The following is a 27,311-nucleotide window of genomic DNA, read 5'->3' as shown; positions in this document are numbered from 1 at the left end:
CACGTAATCATTCGCAGCTATTATGTAGAGCCAATAACGGACATGGTAACAGTAGACTGTTTGCAAGCATATAAGGATATCATAATAAACCCTACCTGCAGCCACTGGGACTGGTCACTGTGTCCAGACGTCCAGGCATTGACCTTCCCTTGCTTATCTAGTCTGGCTTTCCCAGGCTCCCAGGTGAACATGTCCATGTTAAGAGTTCTGAAGATGCTGGAGGCTGTGATTTGGTAGTCCTGAATGTGGCCAGACTTCATACCCATTGGCTCTGAACACCCTGAAGAATTCAAAGGCATGTCATTAGCTCACTGACCAGATTACACCAAAATCAACTTCCTTGCTGGTACACGCTATGCAGGTTAGTGTTTTATGACCAACCATGCTGGATATTTTTAGCAAGGAATGCAAATCATTTATGTATTGTTTAGCTCCAAATAACAAATTCAAGCATAATGCATAGATATAATGCAGCTACCAGGCCTCTAACCAGTTTTAATTTATTTGCACTGGCTTCCAATTCAATACAAAATAGATTTGTTTGTGTTGCTACCTGTTTTTTAAACCCTTGAATGGATTAGCACCTGCATTCCTCTCTAACTTACTATCTGTTCACATTTCACTAAGGTCATTCAGCCAGGGACTGCTAAATGTTCCCCGGGCAAAGCAGAAATTGCGAGATGATTGTGCTTTTGCTAAACTCTGGAACAGCCGACCTGTTTTATTAGAACTGCCCTTACACTACATGATTTTAAAACAAAACTTTAAATATATTCATTTTCTCTGGCTTTTAATAATAGTGGATTTATTGTATAGCTGTTGGTCTTGTTTTATGTTTGAAATATGTTATTTTTTGTATATGATTTTATTGATTGATTGTCCTTAGACATATTGCACAGCACAATGGTCAGCAATTGTTGTTTTTAATGGTGTTTACCATCTCATGCTCAAATATTGAGCTTGAAAATAATATGAATTATATTATGAAATTGTGTGCCTTTTCAGGGCTCAACAATAAGGATGTCCCAAGGCCAGTGTGAAAAGGAATCAGGACAGTTAATGAAACTTTTACTTTCCCTATTGGGCCAGCACTGTGTTCTTACATCTTATGTTCATATTGATCATGAATATGTGTTTTTATGCCTTTTAACCTAAAGATTTGCTTTCATGTTTTGAACATTGCTGAAATATAGGGCTAGTTCACACAAAATGAAATTTCAGTCATTAAGTACTTACCTTCATGTCGTTCCGCACCCATAAGACCTTCGCACATCTTCAGAAAACAAATTAAGATATTTTTGATGAAATCCAAGCTTGTTTTTTTTTTTTTTAACCCTTTGAAGCGTGAGTTTAAAATATTCTAACTGACCCCCCAGAGTGAGTTTTTTTAAGGCGACCTTTATTTTAGAACGTTTGCCCTTATTGTTTCCATGGTGACGCGTCATGCATGTCACGTGCGCTGAATGCAGACACAATAACACTGTATGACAGATGGATCGCTATTATTTTGCTTTTCATTTTTTATTTAAAATATTCACAAACGTGCTTACCATGTCATCAACTATCTGATATTCCAATTCTCAAATATGTGTAAGTCAGTGTGTTTTGTCGTTTAAAAAACTTTATAAATGATCTTTATCTTGATCTATAACGCGAGATGGGCGCCGCCATCTTAGTTTGCCCCGCAGTTCGCAGAGTCCTGTCAGTCGGATTTACAGCACGTAAATTCATCAGTTTCTCCCGAAATATATGCAAGTAAGTGGCTGGTGAACTGGAGGAATACAAGAGTAAACTTTATAGTTACTTAGGCCCATTATGTGTGTCTGATATGAATAAATGTCGGCAAATTATATTTGAATGGATTGTTATTGCTGCTTCCACTGATGTCTGACATCAGTGTGTATTTTACAAACTCTAAATGTATTTTTTTACTGGTGCTTATGCGTATTTAAATGTCTGAAACCTTAAAAAAAAAAAAAAACATTATCTGGCTGAAAACACTGCATTGCTGTGATATATGACAAGAGCTGTTCGCGTCCGTCTCGCAGTCAAAGTGCGAAAGCACAGTTTGAATCTGGCAGTTATGTGAAGTCGCTGAATGTTCTAAATCCCATATGTGGGACCGTATGCCCAGGGGCACAGAAATAAAAATCCCATATGTGGGACCGTACCGTTCAAAGGGTTAATCAACCATAGAAAGCAGCATAATTACCGTCATTCTAGGTTCAGAAAGGTAGTAAAGACATCGTAAAAATAGTCAACATGACTACAGTGGTTCAACCTTAATGTTATGAAGCAACAAGAATAACATTAAAGTTGAACCACGTTGACTATTTTACTGATGTTTTTACTACTTTTTTTTGGACTTTGAATGTGGTAATTTTGTTGCTTTAAAAAAAAACAATAAAAAAACCCTTGGATTTCATCAAAAATATCTTAATTTGTGTTCTGAAGATGAACAAAGGTCTTGCGGGTTTGGGATGACATGAGGGTGAAAGAAATTAAATTTTTGGGTGAACTAACCCTTTAAAGATGTCATAATAAATGCACAGATTAGTTTTTTTTTTTTTTTTTAAATTAAAAGTCTTATGATAATCTTGAAAGCAGCTAAATGCAATAATTTTCCAGCAAAAGTGTGTTCATGAATTTATAGCTGTCATAAAGTTATATTATAGCTGTATGATTTCTAGCTATTATTTAAATTAACCCCATCCCCCCCCAAAAAACAATTGCACATGTTAAAACAAAAATATTCTTAGAAAGATTGAAGTACTAAATTAATTATTTTTGTGGTGGGGGCATTGGCAGTGCAAGTAAAAATCCGAACTACTGGCACAAATGACAAATGGACCAACAGAAAAAAAAAAAAATCCTCATTGTTGAGCCCTCCTTTTATTCAGATCACCCCTATAAAATAAATCCCCTGAACTGGGTTAGAGAAAACAGAACTGATTTCAACCCTGTTATGTTGCATTTTATTGGCAGTCTGGACAATGCTTCAGAGGCACAACACCATTTTAAAGTCCCCTTTGGACGTGCTCTCAGAATGATGTATGCTGTCCATTGAGGTGACTTACCCGTGAGCTCACAACCCAGGAGCTCCATGCGAAGAGTGCAGTGTCTCCTGCACACCTGCGGGTAGATCCTCACATACTGCGCCTCGATAGGAGGGGTGAAGGAATTGGCATATGGAGTGTTGTTATCAATATTCCCACGGAAGATCTGGAGGGAGAATGTGCGGAGATTTCACAAGATGAGAAAGCAAAGAGAAGTCAGTGCTGCTCCATCACAGTCATCCCAATTTATTGTTCTGGTCTTTAATCAAAAGTGCATTTACTAACACCAAATCTAAGTCATCTATTAATTTGTCTATCAACTCCAAACTTGCATGAGAAGATTATCTAATATAATAGAAGATATTTTGAAGAATATTTATAACCAAAATGTTTTGGTTCCCATTGACCCATAATTTTTGTCCATATAATGGAAGCCAACATTCTTCAAAATATCTTCTTTTATGTTCCACAGAAGAAAGAAGTCATACAGGTCTGAAATGACATAAGGGTGAATAAATGATGGAAATGATTTTTGGGTGGCTACCCTTTAAGAATGCAAAATAGATGCAAAAGAGAATACTGATCAAAATTTGGTATGTAAATACTTTGATGGAATTATCACTGTTGTTTAAAGCAAGAATATATAACACAATTCAATATAATATAATGTCTAAAATCCCCTAATAACAAAGCAGTGTCTGAAATGATCAAAATGGCAACTACTCAAAGTTATTAGAGGGGATTTGGACATTGTCTAATAATAAAAAAGATGGGATCTGAGATGATGGACACCATATGTCCTCTGAGGCCCTGACAGCTCTCATTTATCCCCTAAAAATCCAGCCTGAAAATGCATACGGCGTAGAGGGAAGCAAAAGCACATGCTGAGTGACTGATGTGGCTCTTTTTCGCTAATTAAAAAATGTCTCACTATATCTTCCTCCGTGCCCTTGACTTTGTATGTCCTCCAGGTCTTTCCGTCATCGCTGTAGGCCACTTTGTACGACTTAACATATTCTGGGCTCCCGATGCGCTTGGCTCCTTGGGTGATCACTCCTGTGACCCGCATCCTCCTCTGTAGGTTAATCTGAGCGAGGGTAAGAAAGAACAAAAGAGAGAGAAGGACGGATTCAGAGACAAAGAGAGATACAGAAAGAGTCTTCTTTACGGTTTTATTTTAGTATTGTTAAATTTCTATATAGCTTGAATTTATTTTTATTTCAGTTTTAGGTTCAGTTTTAATCATTTTAGTACTTGCAAAATAAACTCAGACAGTCTTAAAAACCTTCTTGTTTGTGGAACCCACAGATTAAGTATGCCGTGGTGTCCTAGTTTGTGTCCAATTTCCATTACTTATTACAAACGTCATGTATTAGCAATAATGGCTTGGCTTGTTTCTGAGAAGCTGCTGCATGAAATGGAAGTTACGGTAGTCTTTTCTTTTCTTATTGTGTTATGTTTTTTTTTCATAAATTGAAACTGGAAGGCGTAGGATGTAGTGTAAGAATTTTGAACTGTGCGAGGCGTTACACTTTCTTCGTAAGTTGAATTTTTTTTTAAAAGTTGAATTTTTGAAGATATTTTACTTTATAACTTGTTAAATATGGATATTTTTCTTACACAAATGCATCGCTTTGCTTCAGAAGGCCTTTATTAACCCCCTGGAGCCATGTGAAGTACATTTATGATGGATGGATTTACTTTCTTGAGCTTCATACTTGTTGGTCCCATTCACTGCCATTATAAAGCTTGGATGCGTCAGGATATTTATTAATATAACTCTGATTGTGTTCATCAGAAAGAAGAAAGTCATATACACCTAGGATGGCTTGAGGGTGAGTAAATCTTGGGTTCATTTTCATTTTAAAGTAAACAAAACCTTTAACATAATTTCAAATCAAACCATAAGCCTGATGATTGTAGTTTTAATCCTTTTATTTTTACGCAAAGAGAGTTTCCAACATGACTAGAATGACTCTGTAGGAACGTTTCTTACAGTGATGATCATGTCACACTGGCCTGTGACAGTCAAGGCTGCTGGTGGTCTGCATTCTATGGAACGCTATAAATTGAGTGCAATCACAGCTCTGGTCAGATCACTCATATTTCTTTGTGATTTATGTCTGAATTGCGCAGCAGTGAAGTGAAGCTAGCAATGGATAGTGCAAAGAGAGACACCTTACAGTCCTCCGTCTCATTGACCAATGATAACTACTGGATGTCATGGAACAAGTGGGACTAGGTAATAGACTGGTGTGAAGAAAACAAGCCAACCTCAGAGATAAGAGTTCAAGAGCAGAGCAGCATTTGGAAGACTGATTCGGTGTCCTGCTAGGTGCAGATCTGCGAATGGAGAACTGTGGGTGCTCAATATTGCCAGAATAGTTGAGTCTTTTCTTTTTGGCAGCAAAGATTCCTGGCCTGATGCTGATGAAATGAAATCAGTATCAACAAAATCCATTGCTACACTGCAGAGGAGACATAGAAGCTGCACCTGAAGTAGCATTAAAGGATTAGTCCACTTTCAAATAAACTTTTCCTGATAATTTACTCACCCCCATGTCATCTAAGATGTCCATGTCCTTCTTTTTTCAGTCGAAAAAAGAAATCAAGGTTTTTGATGAAAACATTCCAGGATTATTCTCCTTATAGTGGACTTCAATGGACTCCACTGTTAAAGGTCAAAATTACAGTTTCACTGCAGCTTCAAAGGGCTTTAAACGATACTAGACGAGGAATAAGGATCTTATCTAGCGAAACGATCGGTCATTTTCTAAAAAAAAAAATACAACTGTAAATGCTTTATAAACACAAATGATCGGCTTGCAAGTGGTTCCGCCATTCCGCCTTCCGTATTCTTCAAAAAGCTTACGCTGAATGTCCTATTCTACTTGGAAAAAAAATGGAACTGGTGCCGCGTTCGTTCCGTAAGTTGAATAGGGAAGGTGTAGGACATACAGCGTAAGCTTTTTGAAGAATACGGAAGGCGGAATGGCGAAGCACTTGCAATGTGATTATTTGTGTTTATAAAGCATATACAGTTGTATTTTTTATTTTTTTTTTAGAAAATGACCGATCGTTTCTATAGATAAGACCCTTATTCCTCGTCTGGTATCGTTTAAAGCCCTTTTAAGCTGCACTGAAACTGTAATTTTGACCTTCAACAGTGGACTCCATTGAAGTCCACTATACGGAGAATAATCCTGGAATGTTTTTATCAAAAACCTTTATTTCTTTTCGACTGAAGAAAGAAGGACATGGACATCTTAGATGACATGGGGGTGAGTAAATTATCGGGAAAATTTTATTTGAAAGTGGACTAATCCTTTAAGACATATTTACACAGACTGTTTAATTATATACATACACATACACCAATCAGGCATAACATTATGACCACCTTCCTAATATCGTGTTGTATTGTATTGTGCACCCCTGAAGGTGTGCTGTGGTATCTGGACCAAGATGTTAGCAGCAGATCCTTTAAGTCCTGTAAGTTGCGAGGTGGGGCCTCCATGGATCAGACTTGTTTGTTCAGCACATCCCACAGATGCTCGATTGGATTGAGATCTGGAGAATTTGGAGGCCAAGTCAACACCTCAAACTCGTTGTTGTGCTCCTCAAACCATTCCTGAACCATTTTGGCTTTGTGGAAGGGTGCATTATGGTGCTGAAAGTGATTCCCACCGGGGAATACCATTTCCATGAAAGGGTGTACATGGTCTGCAACAATGCTTAGGTAGGTGGTACGTGTCAAATTAACATCCGCATAGATGGCAGGACCCAAGGCTCCACAGCAGAACATTGGCCAAAGCATCACACTGCCTTCGCCAGCTTGCCTTCTTCCCATAGTGCATCCTGGTGCCATGTGTTCCCCAGATAAGCGACGCACATGCACCCGGCCATCCACGTGATGTAAAAGAAAACATGATTCATCAGACTAGCCCACCTTCTTCCATTGCTCCGTGGTCCAGTTCTGATGCTCACGTGCCCACTGTTGGTGCTTTTGGCGGTGGACAGGGGTCAGCATGGGCACCCTGAATGGTCTGCGGCTATGCAGCCCCATACGCAACAAACTGCGATGCACTGTATTCTGACACCTTCCTATCAGAACCAGCATTAACGTTGTCAGCAGTTTGAGCTACAGTAGCTCATCTGTTGGATCGGACAACACGAGCCAGCCTTTGCTCTCCACGTGCATCACTGAACCTTGGCCGCCCATGATCCTGTCACCGGTTCACCACTGTTCCTTCCTTTACCACTTTTGATAGAAACTGACCACTGCAGACCGGGAACACCCCACAAGAGCTGCAGTTTTGGAGATGCTCTGACCTAGTTGTCTAGCCATCACAATTTGACCCTTGTCAAACTCACTCAAATCCTTTCGCTTGCCCATTTTTCCTGCTTCTAACACATCAACGTTGAGGACAAAATGTTCACTTGCTGCCTAATATATCCCACCCACTAACAGGTGGCATGATGAAGAGATAATCAGTGTTATTCACTTCACCTGTCAGTGGTCATAATGTTATGCCTGATCATTGTATATACATACATATACATACATACACACACACACACACATAACTTCAACATAGGGCTGCATGATTAATTAAAATAAAAATGTAATCGCATTATAGCTTATCAAATCGCAAAAGCTGCAATTTAATTAAATAATTACTTAAATTGCAATTGTAATTTTTATAAGAAAAATCACAATTCGTCAAAAAAAAAAAAAAAGTTCACAAAATCCTTGAACCATAAACTGTGTTTCTGTGTAGCTGCATAACATTAGTTTTGTATAATGACCTGTAACGGTCATGTGAATTTGTAATTACGCAGAAGTGCAAATAAAGTGGATCTGGAACACTTTATACACACACACAAAGCACGTACACCAGGCAAGGAATCCATTTAGAGCGTTGACACACAAGCCTAAATTCTTGCAAACATCCCTGATACTAATCAAGTGTTGGCCAAAGGCTGACAGAAACCATAAATGAGTGGGACAGGACTGTTTTTGCACTGTTTATGACAGTGCAAGCGGCATGAATCTACGAACCCATTCGTTTCTGTGACATTCAGACATCACTGCTCTCACACAAAGATTGCTTATACTGCAAGATGAGAGTCATTTATACAAGGTAAACAATGACTAGCCGACTAGTCAACTGCTCTTCCAGACCAGTAGTCGTGGAAGCCCTACAGCCAGCATTTCCATTTAGACAACCTGCCAAAAACTGTTTCCACTAGACACTCCCAGTTCTTCATTTCATAGTCACCGTTTCTGAAGTACACCGCTGGCTGTTAAAGCCATGCCTTGTTCCATTACACATTCCTAGGAAGCCCAAGTAAAGAGAGAAAAAACATTCTATGCTAGAAAAAGATCTGGCTGATTAAGCTTTGTCATATACCCACAGAGCATCCTTTGAGTCTTTGAACATATTGTGTTTGACAAACTACATCTGTAATATGAAATGCATATCCACATAGCTTTGCAGTTTATCTTTAAAGTAGGGCTCTACTGCAAACTATAAAGCTGACCTAAGAAAACACATGTCCCTCGCCATATACAGATTTGTTTTGTTATGTATAATAGGACTGATCCTCCCAGGATGCCACTGATTCTACTTGAGGTGCATTTTTAGTATTTTAGCAAGTATTTTGAGCTCTGCACATTGAATAGCTACAGGCCTCTGGTTTTAAAGTAGGCCACGCTACCTGACAGCCTTCTGGGAGTGTCTTAGTTTTGTAGCTAGCCTGTAGAATATCAAAGCCATCTTTTTCTAAAATGCCACACAGGTAAACTGCAAGCACAATGGATCACAAATGCTTTTGGTAACCAGGGTTCTGGAGGAAATAACTAAAAGTAGCAATGCTACTAACTTAACCCTCTGGGGTCTGAGGCTGATTTGGGGTCATGGTGTAGTTTTGACATGCCCTGACATTTGTTGATTATAAACATATTAATGAAAAAGTCTCATTACACTGTATTCAGCACAAACTAGGCTACAATAACCCTTAAATGCATACCTCGGGTCTTTATCGACCCGGGACGTCATTCACTACCCTCCTCTTCATTCATTTTTCAAAGTTAGACATCAACCTTCTATGTCTCCTCAATCAATTCATTATAAACAATATAACAAGAAAAAAAAAAATCATAAAACTATAAAAGAATGCCTATTTTCCTATTCATTTTTTTGTAAAAATTGTATAGGGTCGCTAACGACCTGAGGTGTATATTTTTTTTCTGCACAACAATAATTGAATCTTTGATGACGGAAATAAGCACAATTCACCTTTATTCCACAAGGTGGCAATGTCTAATACACAAAGATGAAGTGACGTTTCATTCAGACAGAAAACGAAAGAATAGGCAAAACATGAAATGACTCAGCGATTTACTGCAGAGCAAGTACTTAAGTCAAATATGACTGTCACTGACACTTGATGGAGGATCTGGACAGTGATGATGGCATAAAACATCTGCTCAAAATGAACCCTTCCAAGCTCCAAAAGTTAACAAAATATGCTTTATTTTATTCTTCTGTTATGGTTATTCTAATATTAGGGGAGTTTTATATTATCGCGACAGGTGGAGATCCATCCGAGTTATATATAGACAAAAGACCCAAATATGTAAGAATGATTAGTGAAACATTCATGCATTTAAGGGATAATATGTGAGCAACAAGTATGTACATGTTTGTATTTTTGAGATAATTACGTATATGCATGGTTTTTGAAAAAACAAAACAAAACAAAAAAAGTCACTGAAATAAGGCCTCAAAACACATACTAAACATTTTTTTCACAAGACTTTTGGGAACTGTATATTTTAGTCTAGAGTTTTTGCTTCACAATGATGTAAAAATTATCCTGCCTACTCGGACACATAAAACAATGTATTGATTTTAAATTTCTAAGACACTTTTTGTTTAGGAAGCCCATATGCGAATAATTTGCAATGCTACTAATTAAAAACCTACTAATTTAAGTTTTAAATTGTATACACTGACAAGACATTTCCAGGTTTTCTAGATGTATTTGACGGAGACAGGCAATGGCAAACATTTTTGGGCAATTTATCTCTTAAATACTTTCCCCTTTATATTCAGCAAAATTTTGAACACTTTATTTATTGTGATTTTCCATTACAAGACATTTTGGTTATCAGTAAAAACATGAAAAACATGTGAAAAAAGTAAGAAAGAAAATTAAATAAGTGTTGCACTGTTGAGAAAGTAAAAGTAAAATTTTAACCAGTGAATAAATATTAGCTATATCATCCACCTATTTTTATGCAAATTTTGGGATATTGCATATAAAATGGCAACACTGGATGGAAATGCCAATATACACATACTAAAAATATGCTTGTCACAAGTGAGGCTCCTGCACTTCCTTCCCCGCACCACCGGAGGGAGCCTTCACCGGAATATTGATACCATCATTCAGACTACATTTCCCATAGGCCCTCATTCCTGGGACTGATTGCACACACACCTGCACCACATCACACTCACACTATTTAAGCAGCACGCACACACACACACACTGCGAAGTCTTGATTTGCCCTGTGTATACCTGTGTATACACTATTCTTAATAAAAGCTGCAAATGGATCCCCATGCTGTCGACCCATCATTACAGAAGACTTCGCCGACTAGCGATCCAGCAGCTATCATGCAGCTCTCTACTGAGCAATCCACCCATCTCACCTGGTCCAATGAGGCGATACAGGCTTTCCAGGAATTAAAGGAACGTTTCACCACTGCTCCCATTCTCCGTCACCCAGATCCAGAGCTCCCCTTCATCGTAGAGGTTGACGCATCCAGCACAGGCATCGGGGCCGTACTCTCACAACGTCAAGGAAATCCAGCCAAAATGTGTCCATGTGCATTCTACTCGAGGAAGTTATCAGCAGCAGAACGAAACTACGATGTAGGCAACCGGGAGCTACTAGCCATGAAGGCAGCGTTGAAGGAGTGGCGGCACTGGCTGGAGGGAGCACAGCACCCATTCACCATACTCACGGACCACAAGAACCTTGAATATCTCCGTTCAGCCAAACACTTAAACCCCAGACAAGCCAGGTGGGCCATGTTCTTCACCAGATTTCAGTTTACCGTCACATATCGACCAGGCTCAAGGAACCTCAAAGCCGACGCGCTGTCTCGCCAAGTGGAGGAGGTAGAGAGAACAAAGAGCGAGGAAAACATCATCCCCGACAAACTTCTGGTCGCTCCCGTACAATGGGACATCATGACAGAAATCACCGAACACCCCCGGAATGCCCACCAGATCGCACGTTCGTACCAGAAGCCCTCCGCAACAAGTTACTACAGCAAGTGCATGCTCTTCCCAGTTCTGGTCACCCGGGTATTACTGCCACATTCCATCTGTTACAGAACCGGTTCTGGTGGGAGACCATGCTAGCGGAGACCACTCAATTCGTAAAAAACTGCACAGCCTGTCAAACCTCAAAACCATCCCGTCAAGTACCCTCCGGGTTGTTACAGCCACTGCCCATTCCTCAACGTCCCTGGTCCCACATAGCAATTGACTTCGTCACCGACCTCCCTGTGTCCCGTGGCCACACCACCATTCTTACGGTTGTGGACCGATTCTCCAAAGCCTGTCGACTCATTCCACTACCCAAACTACCATCTGCTTTTGAAACCGCAGAGACCCTCTGCAACTATGTATTCCGTTTCTACGGCTTGCCAGAGGACATTGTATCGGACAGAGGGCCACAGTTCACGTCCCGGGTATGGGCAGCCTTCTTCAAACACCTGAATGTCAATGTCAGTCTCACATCAGGATATCACCCCGAATCCAATGGCCAAACAGAACGCATGAACCAAGAGCTCACCAGATTCCTACGCACTTACTGCCAACAAAATCAAAATGACTGGAGTCGTTACCTGATGTGGGCGGAATACGCACAAAACTCTCTCCAGAAAGCCGCCACCGGCGTGACTCCCTTCAAATGTGTACTTGGCTACCAGCCACCACTTTTCGCTTGGTCCGGCGAACCCACCAATCTACCATCCGTGACAGAGTGGCTGCAACGCAGTGAGGAAACCTGGGACCTCGCCCATCACCATCTGCAGCGCGCTGTGAGAAGGCAGGAGGAACAGGCCAATCGTCACCGGCGTCCCAGTCCAGAGTACACCGTGGGCCAATGGGTCTGGCTATCCACACGAGATCTCCGCCTCCGACTTCCATGCAGAAAGCTCAGTCCCAGGTTTGTAGGGCCTTTTCAAATTATTAAACAAATTACACCCGTGTCATTCCGATTAGACCTACCTGCTAACTACCGTGTTTCTCCCACTTTCCATGTGTCGTTGCTGAAACCCTCTGGTGGTCCGAGGGGGGAGTCGGAGGGAGCCGAGGCCCGCAACCCCCCACCCATGCTGATCGAAGGCGAGGAGGCTTACCAAGTTCGTGAACTACTCGATTCCAGGCGCCGGGGTGGGAGACTTCAGTACCTGGTCGACTGGGAGGGGTACGGCCCGGAGGAGCGATCCTGGGTCGATGTGGATGATATCCTGGACCCCTCACTCACAGAAGAGTTTCATAGGACGCATCCGGAGAGACCGGCCCCTCGACCACGTGGTAGACCCCGGCGTCGTCCGCCTCCTCGCGTCTGGAGCCGCTCGCAGGGGGGGGGGGGCTCTGTCACAAGTGAGGCTCCCGCACTTCCTTCCCCGCACCACCGGAGGGAGCCTTCACCGGAATATTGATACCATCATTCAGACTACATTTCCCATAGGCCCTCATTCCTGGGACTGATTGCACACACACCTGCACCACATCACACTCACACTATTTAAGCAGCACGCACACACACACACACTGCGAAGTCTTGATTTGCCCCGGTGATTATTTCTAAGCGTTTTCTGTGGATTGTTATACTGTTGCCGATTGGACTGTTTATCTCTTGTGATTCTCTGCTGCCTGCCTTGATCCTTGCCTGTTTACTGGACTGTGTTTGTTTGCCGCCTGCCCTGATCTCTGCCTGCTTCCTGATACCGTTTGTCTGCCGCCTGCCTCGACCATTGCCTGTCCCCGTTTACGTCTCTGCATCTGCCCTTACCTGTGTATACACTATTCTTAATAAAAGCTGCAAATTGGTCCCCATGCTGTCGACCCATCATTACAATGCTCAATTGAGGTGGATATTGTTTTATCCTATAAGAAGACATGCGCATAAGCTACAATGCAGGAGAAACAGGCAAACATGGGTGATGAAGCAAACCACGATGATAACAAGAACAGACAAAGAATTACTAAAACTGAGGGCTACATATACACAGATTAACTAAGCAAACTAGAAACAGGTGTGCAACTAAATCAGTAACCATGGTAACAAATTAAGAGCTAATTGCTCGATGCGCAACAAAAAACTCACATCACTTTGCCTCAACATAGGGTGTGATTGGATTACTGAACTAATCAGCGGACCAAATTCATTGCACAGCATCTCAAATGTTGGTTTGATCCAATCGGAAATGCCTGAGCCAAAGCCATCAAAATGGTTTGGTATATACCTCCCAGAACTGTCTCACATGATTGCGTTCACAAACACCAGGCATCTGCCTCCAAACCCTAAATAACATGAGAGCATTTATTGCATTTCGTCTGCACACTCTGAGGTGCAAGCAATTTATGATGTATGAAAAAAGAGCCAAAGTGGCTTCCCTGATTGCAGCAATTTTTTAAAACATTTTTTAACATATTTTGCACCAATTTCTGAGGAAATTACAATTTTGTTCTCTCAAACACATGGGATGGAAACTGTGTTTGTATTCTATAAACCATTCCTGCACATCACAGAAAAGCAGCTGGACTTGCGAAGGCTCCTACTGCGTCTTTCCACTGCCGCTCCTTCATGTCAGTCAACCTGCATCATGTATTCAGTCAACTATGCACACAAATCAATAATCACATTTAAATGTACAGTGCATGTTTTTCCCTTCATTGTGAGTGGTTTGTAAATACATATGTCGACTCTGTGTGTCTATAAAATGGCTCTAGATAAACAAGTTTAACCATAGCATAATTGGCTTCACCCCTTCACTTCATGCTACCATTGTGAGTTTGTTCTTTCACAGCAGGGCACATCCTCAATGTTACTGTTAATCTGAAGCACACAACTGAACCTGCTGTGGGAGAGAGGGAAGATGTGCCCACAGGGACTGACATCATGCCAAACCAAACTGTTGTGTAGGTCACGACTCAGTGCAACTCAGCTCTGGTTTAACAGACACTATTACTCAAATTTAAGTGCTTAGCGGGAGAACAGGTGGGAAAAAATCTAAGATAAGATCATGTAAAACAGTGATTCTAAGCTGCTTTTGCTTCAGGACCCAGAATTTTTATTGGACATCAGGTGGTAACCCAACACTACACAATTCACAACAAAATGTCTCCAAAACACTATATTAATACTACCCATTGCACAACAACAGACATAGTTAATAAACACGATTTATCGCTATTAAGCCGCACGCGATTTGGCAAAGGCTGCGATTATTTAATGCGCATCTTGTCAGAGCTGTACGGCTCTGTGATCAGTAGTAAATGCTTCTCCATCTGAAAACCAGAGGGCGCTCTTGCACAGAAACTCAACATATGCCATGCCGCAGAAGAAGATAGCTCGCGTCATATCGCTGTAGCTGAATAAACAGAAGATTGAAACGCTTTGATTGATTAAACATGACTAATAAACACACGACTGCCTTATTCTGTGTAAGAAGCCACATCATCTCACAGAAGAATGTTCAACTGTCGTTATGAAGTGAGTTCGGAGTAAAAACATGTTAATAAATGTTGACAAGACGTTAATAAATGCTTCTCATGTCTAGAAAGATGTTTGACGCGTGTTGCTTTTTCAAATGTACATTATAAGCGACTCAAACTTGCAGTGCTTTCAGATGGATTAGCATTTGGAGCCATACTTCATTGACAAGCTACGCATAAAAAAAATAAAAAAAAATAATTGCAGCCTTTGCGATTTCATAATCGCAGTAAGAATCGCATTTAAGCGATAATCGCGTTTAAGTTCCGTATTGTGCGATAAATCGTGCAGCCCTAGTTAATATCCCATCTATCTATCTATCTATCTATCTGTCCTTCCATCCATCCATCAGCAGAAGTATGACTTACCACAACACATGGAACAAATGCTGTTTATCGTACACTATTCAACAAAATGGCCCCAAAACACTAAATTGTATTAATATTACCCAGTAACACTTTAGTATAGGGAACACATATAAACTATTAACTACGACTTTTCCCTCAATAAACTCCTAATTTACTGCTTATTAATAGTTAGTAAGGTGATTGTTAAGTTTAGGTATTGGTTAGAATTAAGAATGTAGAATAAGGTCATGCAGGCATTAATATGTGCTTAATATGTACTAATAAACAGCCAATATTCTAGTAATATGCATGCTAATAAGCAACTAGTTAAAAGACCCTAAAATAAAGTGTTAGCTATTACCCTAAGCTCAATTATATGCATAATAAATGAAATATTTATTTATTTATTTATTTATTTTTTGTTTGCTTATTACTTTGTTCATTTACATGACAATTTGGTAAATGCATAAACAACAGTAGTGATTTACTAGTCTAACACATGAAACAAATAATGTACTAAACTAAATAATATTAGCTGTATTACCCATATTAGCTGCAACAATATTAGCTAGCTGTATTATTGGACTTATGATCTTTAACAACAAAAAATACGGCAAGTGTTTTTCCCCCTCCCTTTTAAAGACTATTTATTTTGCTATAACCATGGATGATTATATGGTTAGTTACATTTTATGTTGTGCATTCAGAATTGTTTTCTTTCCCTGCTGTGCGTGACCCTATCACACTATCCTGCGAGCCATTTTTAGGGTCGCGACCCACCAGTTGAGAACCAGTGATGTATTAAATATATGCAGTAGAATGCAAAAGGCTAAATTAAAATAAAGAAATTTCAAATCAGCTCCCTCCTACACACACCACACTTCCAGCATGCACCAGAGAGAGAGAGATAGAGAAAGAGAAGCACTAATGTCCTTCTTGCATGGCTTCATGACAGGAGGGAGACCGAGAGCAATATGGAAATGAGCACATGCTGATGCTCAACTCAGTGTGTTCCTCCTGCCTGAATGCATACACATGTATTAATGCATACACTTGTGCACATATGGCACAAACCCATCCATCACATTCTACATATGTACACATAAACCGCCATCGTTGAGCAAAGAAGTGATCTGCACGTAATGAGCCTTTCAAAATAACTCCCACAGTATTTCTCCGCATAACTCCTCTGTCTAACTAATGGAGAAACGCTTGAAGACCCTAGACTGAGTTAAGGCATTTAGTCTGCCTTCAAACAGTGAGTGAAAGCAGTCAGTCAAGTCTTTGTTTTCCCTAGAGGTAAAAAGCTGTCTGAGAGGCTCCTGAGGGACAGGGCGTGGAGCGAAGCCGAGTGCTCAGAGTGTGGAAGGGAATGGGAAGACAGCTCAAGCTCGTAGACAGGCAGCCATGAAATGGGGGAAAAGTAATAGTCATAATACAGGGTTTAAAATGATTTGTTATCGCTGAGTGGGGAGCGTGTGTGCGTGCGCGTTGCTTCACAGTCAGCTACACTTGATGACAGCTAATTCACCATCCTACTGTGTGTGAGCAATGGGCTGGGATTTTGAGGGGCCACACAAATCACTAGCTGAATTCATTCTCCTAGCCTTTAAGTCTCTTTGAAGATGTATCAGAAACTCACTAAACCACTGACGGCGGCTATATAGAGCACACGCTGGGAGAACACGTCAAGTTTTTGAAAGAACAATCACTTTTCTAATTTCTATGAAATCTTGTAGTTTGACATGCTTGTAGGCTTATACAGTAATTAGAAATAATTGTAACAGTAATTTGCACATCACTCACAGACGTTTACTTGCATTACTCATGGAGAGATCTTCACCTTTGAATGTTCAAAATAGTCTTTGATACAAAGTTATATTCTTACAAGTTGACTTTTTTTTTAAACAGAGTAAAAATAAAGCCAAACCATTTAAAAAGGAGGTATTAAATAAAAGTAGCTTTCATAAAAGGTTCATTAAAGGACCTCTAACTTATTCTGATGCCATATTTATTATTCATTTGCTCTGAATAATCTTATCTTTTGCTTTTTGCCCATCACACCAGAAAAAAAGATAAAATAATGAAATGACAGAAAGAATCTTTCATTTGTAAAATATTTAATTTGCTGAATTATCGAAAAATAGGCATGACTACATTGCTATTTAATAGTTTATGAAAAAACAAACTATATAATTATATATTTGTTACTGTGATATAAAATTACTCCTACCATGATATAATATTCTGGTCACACGGCCAACCAATAATGTTAATTATACACCAAATTAATCTCAATCTATCCGTTCATAGACTTGCACAAGACAAAAACAGGGGTGACCAATTAAAACTGTGTGACTAAAAGGCCATGACTGGGTGATACTTCATGCTCATAATGACCACAGATGCTGGAGTCACTTTATCTAATGGAGATACACACTGGCGCCATGTGTGGAGGGGCCTTTGGAAACATCTGGCATGGTAATATTTGTCAGTTTTGCGGAAATTGATTCGGATGCGGACGGTGGACATAAAACGGCTGTAATTCCCAAAGGCTGTTTGTCAGCCTGACACACAATCACACAAAAGTCGTTTGCCAATCATGATCTCAATTCTCCAGCCACTGACAGGGTTTTTAAGTTGTTGTGGTGGGTGGTAGGAGAATGAGAGTCCTGCACAGACATAAACAGACACAAACACCACTACAGACTCTACTGATTCCAGTATATAACATATCTGCCTTCATGAACACATTGGATGTCAGTTAAAAGGTAAACTATGCGGCTTTTTTTTGTTCAAAATTTGCAAAATTTAAATAATGAGTCAATACATCATCAATACTTCTCCCAAAATGCGTTTTTGTCTTACCCTGATTCACAATAAGCCAATTAGTGTTTATATTTTAGACCTGTAAGGATGGTTTTCAAGGGAAATTGCGTACATACACTGTAAAAAAAAATCGCCGTAAAATTTACGGTAAAAAAAACAGCAGCTGTGGTTGCCAGAACTTTACCGTAAAAAATATGGTAGCAACATTTTAGGTTGGGACAGCACTTAGTTTACTGTCTATTTCAGTTCAAAACCGTATAATTTAAAGGTTTATACTGTAATAATTATGGTTCATAACTGTTTATTTTACATCATCACTCGCCCGTGCGTGTCTCGACATACCCGTAAACAATCTGTTAAGTTGCTCTGGCTATTTTGATGCATGTATGGTATGGGAGTGGCATAGGGTTAAAAGAGAAAGGTTAAGATAGAGCAGCTAAATCTCGAACCTCAGAGGAATCACCATTTTTTTTTTTTTTTTTTTTTTTAAATGGTGAAACACAGGAGAGTCTGCTGGCAAAAAAAAAGAGAATCAACATTGGTTTGTTTTTTTTGTAGATGGCGAGAACTGAGGGATTTGAAATGTTGTAAAAGTGATGCGGAGATGGTGTTTTTATTACTCAACAGGTGAGTAAGATATTTTATTGAACAGATAAATTGCCATATGTAGCTCTCTAACAGTTCATTGTAAAGAATTATCTATTGTTAAGGGTCATTTCGTTATAGTTTTTGTAGTGCTGTGCTGGAATTTATTTTCAAGGAAGTACCATGTCATGCGTATAGCTACAGTAACGTCTGCTTGAGATCCTTTCCATCTAAACTGGTTACTGTATCTCTCTTAAGCCTAGTAGTGAATGTTTTCTGAGCAGTAGGATAACCATATTTATTCGCACAGTCACGAGTCAAAGTCATACCCAAAATAGCATGTAGGATTTTACCTCAGATGAGAGAATGCATATAAACTGTGAAAAAAAGTTGTTTAATACTTAATTATTGTACATGAGTATTGTTTCCATTGTCACTCTATACGGTTCAATAGACCAACCAACCAACCAACCAACCAATCAATCAAATCAATATTTATATCAATATAAATATGTTTGGGTCAGTAAGATTTTTTAAAAATAAATTTATACTTGTATTCAAGGATGCATTAAATTTACCAAAAGTGACAGTAAAGACTTACATTATTACAACAAAATCTACTTAAAATAAATGCTTTTGAACCTGCTATTCATCAAAGACAAATGTATCGCATTTCTACAAAAAACATTAAGCAGTACAACTGTTAACTTACACACTAATTAAAAAAAATAAAAAATAAATAAATACTTTAGCATATTAGAATGGAGTAATGATGCTGCAGTAATTCAGTTTTGTTATATATATATATAAATTAAAAATAGAGAGCAGTTATTTTAAACTATAATAATATTCCACAATAGTGCTGTTTTTACTGTATTTTTTATCAAATTAATTCAGCCTAGGAGATTCTTCTTTTACAAACTTATTTTTTAAACAGTATATAGTATTTGTGTGCATGTACATACAATATAGTGTGTATATATAGTTTCTGTGTATATATATATATATATATAGCACTGACAGCGGTATTCTGCTGCTGTCTTCCATCTAGACAGTGGCATGGCTTACAGCCCTGCTCATTACCTCTTAATGAACTATGACTTATCTCATGCAGGAGCATGCTTGCAGTTAACTCAACCACCTAAAGCGGTTAACCAGCCTATTAAGCCCATGGTATGACACAATCTGCTGAGTCACGCACAGTCATAATTATCCCACCTCAAACATTCAGGATTTCTGCTGTGGTGAGGGCATTTTCAAAGATATTGTGATGTGCTACGTTTTACTGTCAGTATCATCCCTCAGGATTGTCACTGGTGTCTGCAGGGATAATCTGCAGACAAAAAGGACACACTTCAGTATATGTTGTCTGTATGAGAAACATGCTGCAAAGCAGAAACTACATTTAATGCTGTGTATTCAAACCTTTTTGATGTTGGATGAAAAGCAGATTTTAGGCAATAATAATGCCATAAATCATGATTTTGACTTTTACTTCTTCCCCTTTGGTCTAAAAAAAGTTTTTCAGACTAATGTGCAATAAAAGTTGAATGGCCAAGAGAGAAAGAAACAGAGAGAGATGCCTCGAATTTAAATCAGCCAATGAAACAGAGAGATTTAAAAGCTCTATACTGTGAGACAAAGAGGCCAGGTAGCCATATAGCACAGGCAAGTGTGTATATATACAGTTGTATATATATATATATATATATATATATATATATATATATATATATATATATATATATACACACACACATACAGTCAAAGCTGCCGGAACATACTAATAGTTTGGAAAGAAAGTGTGACTTAATGCATATTATCATATTTCAGTTTCATATATACACTGCCATTCAAAAGTGTAGGGTTGAGTAAGATGTTTTTTAATTTTTTTAATTTTTTTTTTATGTTTTTGACAACAGTCTGTTATGCTCACCAAGGCTGCATTTATTTGATCAAAAATACAGTAAAAACAGTAATATTGTGAAATATTATTAAAATTTAAAAGAACCGTTTTCTATTTTAATATATTTTGAAAATGTAATTTATTCCTGTGATGTCAAAGCTGAATTTTCAGCATCATTACTCCAGTCTTCAGTGTCACATGATCCTTCAGAAGTCATTTTAATATGTGGATATGCTCATTATTTATTGTTACCAATGTTAAAAACCGTTGTGATGCTTAAAATGTATAGACCTTAAAGAAATAGAAATATTAAACCTTATAAAAATAGAAATTTTGTAACCTTATAAAAATAGAAATTTTGTAACATTATAAAAATCTTTACTGTCATTTTTGATCAATTTAATGCATGCTTGCTTAATAAAAGTATTACTTTCTTAAAAAAAATAAATAAATAAAAATATCCTGACCCCAAATGTTTGAATAGTAGTGTAACTTATTATGTTAATTAATTCAAATAGGAAATATGTGAATTATGTTTATAGTGACTTTAAATACACTGGCTAGTGAGTCATGCAGATAATTAGTCCATGCCGTGCGGTATTGTCTCACCTATATTCATCTCACAGTCACAATAAAACTTCCCAAAACAGCGTTGTATTCTGCTTTTCATTCATGTTATATGTGCTTGGCAAACAATAATCTAAAAAGTATGATGTCTTTGCAAAATAAACACAGAGACTGAACCCCACTTACAGGTTGTGTGTGATACTTAACATCCAACACACAAACAATTACTCAACAACCACATTCTTGGCTGTATAAGCACTGTGATGCAGTTAACACTATATGACTTAATGGAGCCGTAACAGCAACAGCAGCGCAAATAATGCATTAAACACTGAACTGTAAAGTATAGTGTGCATGATTTATTAATGCCACAGTGCATGCTGAGAACTCTTATTGTGAACTTATTGTGCTGTTTTTGTCATTGTACAGTTAAATAGGCTATCTAGCAGAGTCAAATATTGCCTAATAATGACTAAGAAAAGGGGAGAAAAAAAAAAAAAACATTATATTCAATGAAATTTGAGAACAGACACAGGGGGTCCATTCGATTTCACCAAGGTCCACTCACTTACATCTGGCCTTGACACAAATGAGTCAAATGAGTGTGAGTGTTATTGGCAACATGGCTGATATACTCAGAACTGACGGCAGTTACAAACAAATTTCTACCCTGAGATACTTGATTTAGTTGTGTACGGTTGCGATATTTGAAAAGATAAACTGTGGATAAATTACACAAATCGATTCTGACACGTAACACTAAAACACGCCTGGCAAGGATAAGTGCTGATATGTTGTATTGAAATCTTTGGATGCTACAGTTGAGAACTTAAATGGTGAGATTCAGGATATTGAGGAGACGTGCCAAATCCTGATCTCCCCAAGAAATGAAATAAATAAATGAATAAAGCACGCTGCTGAGTATTCCACTTCCTTCATGTTCAAAAGTGCCACTTCTTCAGTTATGAAATCTCACGCTTTTGTCCACTATGGGCTTAAAGAAATTTCCCCAGTGTGTCACAAAGCAATTTCACACAAGTAAGAAAGTCAAGATGCAAGTGCTACAGACAAATCTGCCTCTTCCACCCTCACAGAATTCCATGTTTACCTCTAGCTCTTTCTCCCTCTATTTTATAAACAAATAGATTTATCTTCGTTCAAAAGATGGGAATAAGATTCTATTTTAAAGAAATTGATTCACTGAAGCAAGGATCCATTACATTGATCAAAAGTGACAGCAAAGCATTTATAATGTTACAAAAGATTTCTATTTCAAATAAGTGCTGTTCTTTTGTTCTTTTTCATCAAAGAATCTGGGGGAAAATATTAAGCAAATCAGCATATTATAATGATTTCTGAAAGATTATGTGATACTGACTGGAGTAATGGCTGCTGAAAATTGAGCTCCATCAGGAATAAGTTATAGTTTTAAATATATTAAAACAAAAAGCTGTTATTTTAAATTAGAATAACTTTTCAGAATAACAAGTCCTCATTACACAGTGATTTGAGGGAGCACTCACTGTCACTGATCAGTTCAAGTTCTTAAATGAACTCTGGAATGGAATTTTATTCCATAACTTAATTCCCACATCTGCCGCTGTCACTATTGGGATTTTATAGCTCAGTGGATATGCACGGATCAACTGCTTAATCTTAAAGATGAATCACTGGTTTAGAGATAACATTTTTGCTTTGAGTATGAAGGCTTGTAATCCACTAACATATTCCCATATTAACCTCTTCAGCTCTGGGGTACATTTTAGATTTTGCATTACCCACATACAATGGAGTAAATAGACAAAAAAAAAAAAAAAAAAAAAAAAAAAAAATATATATATATATATATATATATATATAATATTGTATGTGTTCATAAGTGTATGATAAACACTGAAAAACACATTATATACATATTGAGAGTTTGATCTATGTTCCTGCTGAAAGTTTCTTTTGATTCCCAACATACAGGGGAAACTAGCTGTCATTCTATTACATTCAAAACAAAAGTTATTGAGTTTTAAGCTGAAGGGAGGCGATTATGTCTCCAAGTGTCGTTGTAGGGTCTCCATTTTAAATTTCTGCTAGAATTACTGTAGGCATACCTGAATTTAAAGGAATACAACACTATTTTTGACAATAGGCTCATATTCCAACTCCCCTAGAGTTAAACAGTTGAGTTTTACCATTTTTGAATCCATTCAGCCGATCTCTGGGTCTGGCGGTAGCTGCAGCTTAGCATAGATCATTGAATCTGATTAGACTGTTAGCATCTAGCTCCAAAATGACCAAAGAGTTTTGATATTTTTCCTATTTAAAACTTGACCCTTCTGTAGTTACATCGTGTACTAAGTCCGACGGAAAACGAAAAGTTGCGATTTTCTAGGCCGATATGGCTAGGAACTATACTCTCATTCCGGCATAATAATCAAGGAACTTTGCTGCTGTACCATGGGTGCAGCAGGCGCAATGATATTACGCAGCGCCTGAAAATAGTCCCCAGTTAGGAAACTTCCAACAAATCTGCTCTTCTCCTCCCTTCTGCCCCAGTCTGTTCAGCCACACTTTCTTGCCTTTCACGTTCCAAAAGCTCATCTTCAGTGTATTCTGGTTCAAATAGATATGGTTCAGGATCTGCTCCAAAGTAAATATCTTCTGAATCGTCTCTCACAAATGTCTCCATGGTTGCAAGGCACGCTCCCTGTGCAAGGAGGTGGTCACACTGGTTATGCCTATTTTCAGGCACTGCGTAATATCATTGCGCCTGCTGCACCCATGGTACGGCAGCAAAGTTCCTTGATTATTATGCCGGAATGAGAGTATATAGTTCCTAGCCATATCGGCCTAGAAAATTGCAACTTTTCATTTTCCGTCGGTCTGAGTAAGCGATGTACTGTAACTAAAAGTCCAGTTTTATATAGGAAAAATATCAAAACTCTTTTGACATTTTTGAGCGAGATGCTAACGGTCTAATCAGATTCAATGAACTATGCTAAGCTGCAGCTAAAAGTGCTACTGCCAGACCTGGAGATCAGCTGAATGGATTCAAAAATGGTAAAACTCAACTGTTTAACTTTAGGGGAGTTGGAAAATGAGCCTATTTTCAATAATAGTGGCGTGTTCCTTTAAAAGAGCCCCTTATCCAAGAATAAAAAGTGTCTCATTTTGCTCAAAACCTCTTAAAATTTTAATGCATAGGTGGAATAATTCATAATTATTGCATTTGTTCACAAAACAACATTGCTAAACATGGCAGAAGGCGGTGATGACGTTTCCACTGCCCCCATTGTAAATGATGCTACAGCTTGCATTTTATTCACCACCACAGCACCTGAAGGCTTGAAGACAGTGAGAAGCTGGGGTATAAATGGGAGGGAAGGACAGAATAAGAATGACAGTGAGGAAAAAGCGTGTTAACGAGAGGCAGACAAACAGACATGCTGTATGTCACCTCTGATTTGAGTGACGAGAGCTCAAGAGAGGTCATGTGGAGGCTACCACAGCATATGGCCTTAAGCCAATCTGATATTTCTAACACACCTCTCTGTGTTCTAACCCAGCAGCTCCAGAGCACCAAAACCTCCATCCCAAGTGGCATCATTAAAGTCAGACAAACTCCCTAAATACTTTAGATTTCTCCCTTTTTACTACTTTCCCCTCCCTGTCTCTCTCTCTTGCTCCACCTATAATCCTCAATCTTTACCTGCGAGCAACCACCGGTGCACAAACAGTGGTTAACTTGTTACACTCAGAAGTCTGCAGTCAGACTCTCCCTATCATTTCTTTCTTTAGCCGAATTTCATCTCAGCTCCTCACAGAGGTCAGAGTTTTACACTATGCTGCTGCACAGACAAGCCGCTGAATATCAATTCAATGAAGGATCCAATTCAGTCTCTCTGTCTTTTACAAGCAGGCATTTAAAGAATGAATCTGAGGTTGACATGAGGCTACTCATCGTAAAACTAGAGGTAAATGGACTGAGACTTCCATCCACTGTGATTGTCTGCATTATCAATCAAATGTACTCTGCTGAAGAAACCGCATATGAATACTAAACCATCTACCCGAAGAAACTCAAATAAATGGATTGATACACAAAGATGTAAGTTTGCCATCGCCATCAATCAACAGTAATGGACTAACATGAAGCAGTTCTGTAAATGGACAACGCTTTTGAAACATTTCTGACAGAGTTGTAGCCAAGGAGGGAATTTGTTAGAAAAACAACTGTTTTGATTTCTAGAGTGGATAACAGAGAGATCCCACTAAATTCACAGCTTCCTTGCTGAAAAAAAACAAAAACAAACAAACAAAAACTGCACAACTGTTTTCAACTGATAATAAGAAATTTTTGTTGAGCACCAAATCAGCATATTAGAATGATTTTTGAAGGATCATGTGACACTGAAGACTGGAGTAATGGCTGCTGAAAATTCAGCTTTGCAATTACAGGACTAAATTACATTTTAAAATATATTATAATAGAAAACAGTTCTCTTAAAGCTGCAGTCCGTAAGTTTTGCCTGTCGCCATCTCTGTTTGAAACCTGCAATTGCAGTTATTTGCGGAATTATCATCTTTACGTGAGTTGTGCATCTAATGTTTGCTGTCAGTCACCACATCGGTGTGGATACTGTACTTCAGAATCACAGATTGTAGTCTTGGAAGTATGACCAAAATACGATTTTTTCCGGAAAAACGTCATCTGAACAAGTAACATGTCTGCTACTTTTGTTCTGACCAACTGAGAAAAAAGCATTACAATAAATTGCGCTACCAATTTAATCTGATTAAATCTAATGATCGCTTAGCTCAGATCATGTCAAACCGTGCAAATTATTATTATTGTTATAAAACATTACAAGCTTACCGTTGTGAATCGGGCTAAGGTAAGGAGATAGATTTGAACACTGGCTGGTTATGTACTTGCTAAAAAATTGGGTAACAATTTATTTTAGGGTCTTTTAACTAGTTGCTTATTAGCATGCATATTACTAGAATATTGGCTATTTATTAGTACTTATTAAGCACATATTAATGCCTTATTCTGCATGACCTTATTCTACATTCTTAATCCTACCCAATACCTAAACTCAACTACCTTACTAACTATTAATAAGCAGTAAATTAGTTTATTGAGGGAAAAGTCATAGTTAATAGTTTATATGTGTTCCCTATACTAAAGTGTTACCAAAAATTGATTTTGGATAATTTTTAACCAAAAAAAGTTACGGACTGCGGACTTTTTTTGTTATTCTGACTACGGATTTTTCATCAAGTTAATGGGACTTCAAAAATACATAAGAGACTTCAAAAACATTGAAATTCTTGATTGTTCCAATTGATGTTATTTATATATTTATATTTTATTATTGATTTTTTTTTTTTTTTTTTTGTGCTTTACATATGCATTTCTTTACATTGCTTTGGCAATATTTACTAAAGTATGCCATGTGAATAAAGCAAAATCAATTGGAATATAATTTGACACATAAATAGTACAACAGAAGCATTAAACTTAAAAAAGTTAGCTTGTCTATGAAACAAAATCTATCAAAGCAAATATACAACAACAACAAAAAAAAAAAACATTCTACCAATGATCATCATTTTCAGATAAACCTGCCGACAGGAAGAGAAAATTTCTCCCAACTACAGGTTCATTCACTGTTGATGGATCTTCATCCAGACTTAATCTGCCCGTGTCAATCTGTTACCTGAATCCAGGGCCATCTGTCATTCTCGGCTGCGGTCCAGGCGTTCACAAGACCCTTCTTATTCAGCCGGGCAAAGTAGGGGTACCATTTCTGGAGGCCGAAGAGAGCTCGGTGAGTGGAGGAGGCTGTTATCTGCTGGTTGGAGATGATTCCACCCTCCATGCCCAGTGGACCGGAACATTCTGCTCAATACACAGAAATGACACATGAATGGAGAGGTTAGACTTACAAGGACACATCCACAACAAGTACAATGTACACTTTATTGATTTAAGGATGCTAGGATTATTTGTATAGAGTCTATTATCCATAAACGTACAATTAAAGGGGTACTTCACTGCTGGCAAAATAGGCTTTCAATAAAACTTGTCTGCCTATGCATTTGAGAAAGGCAAATAAATAAATAAATAAACAAATGAATAAATACTGAAATCAGTGCTACATGACTAGAGAAAACAGAAAAAGGGCTAATGTCTTGCCAAATAGGTAGGAAAA

At 38.3% G+C, this 27,311-nt stretch overlaps 2 protein-coding genes across 4 annotated transcripts in view; both read right to left on the bottom strand.

The window, feature by feature from the left end:
• The window catches only part of poc5 (POC5 centriolar protein homolog (Chlamydomonas)), a 703,663-nt gene that overhangs the window by 454,880 nt on the left and 221,472 nt on the right, over nucleotides 1–27,311 (bottom strand). The gene's annotated exons all lie outside the window — the stretch shown is intronic.
• Nucleotides 1–27,311, bottom strand: part of edil3a (EGF-like repeats and discoidin I-like domains 3a) — a 193,161-nt gene that overhangs the window by 35,743 nt on the left and 130,107 nt on the right. For all 3 annotated transcript variants that reach the window (XM_051893456.1, XM_051893455.1, XM_051893457.1), the window contains 4 exons: nucleotides 26,817–26,998; nucleotides 3,988–4,143; nucleotides 3,078–3,222; nucleotides 96–280 (listed from right to left, as the gene is read on the bottom strand). In XM_051893456.1, the coding sequence (XP_051749416.1) occupies nucleotides 96–280; nucleotides 3,078–3,222; nucleotides 3,988–4,143; nucleotides 26,817–26,998 (668 nt within the window). The remainder of the gene's footprint in view (nucleotides 1–95; nucleotides 281–3,077; nucleotides 3,223–3,987; nucleotides 4,144–26,816; nucleotides 26,999–27,311) is intronic.

This window comes from Ctenopharyngodon idella, chromosome 5 (genome assembly GCF_019924925.1).
Source record: "Ctenopharyngodon idella isolate HZGC_01 chromosome 5, HZGC01, whole genome shotgun sequence".
Lineage (NCBI taxonomy): Eukaryota > Metazoa > Chordata > Actinopteri > Cypriniformes > Xenocyprididae > Ctenopharyngodon > Ctenopharyngodon idella.
The sequence above is the reverse complement of the archived record's forward strand: the minus strand, read 5'-3'. Positions and strand labels throughout refer to the sequence as shown.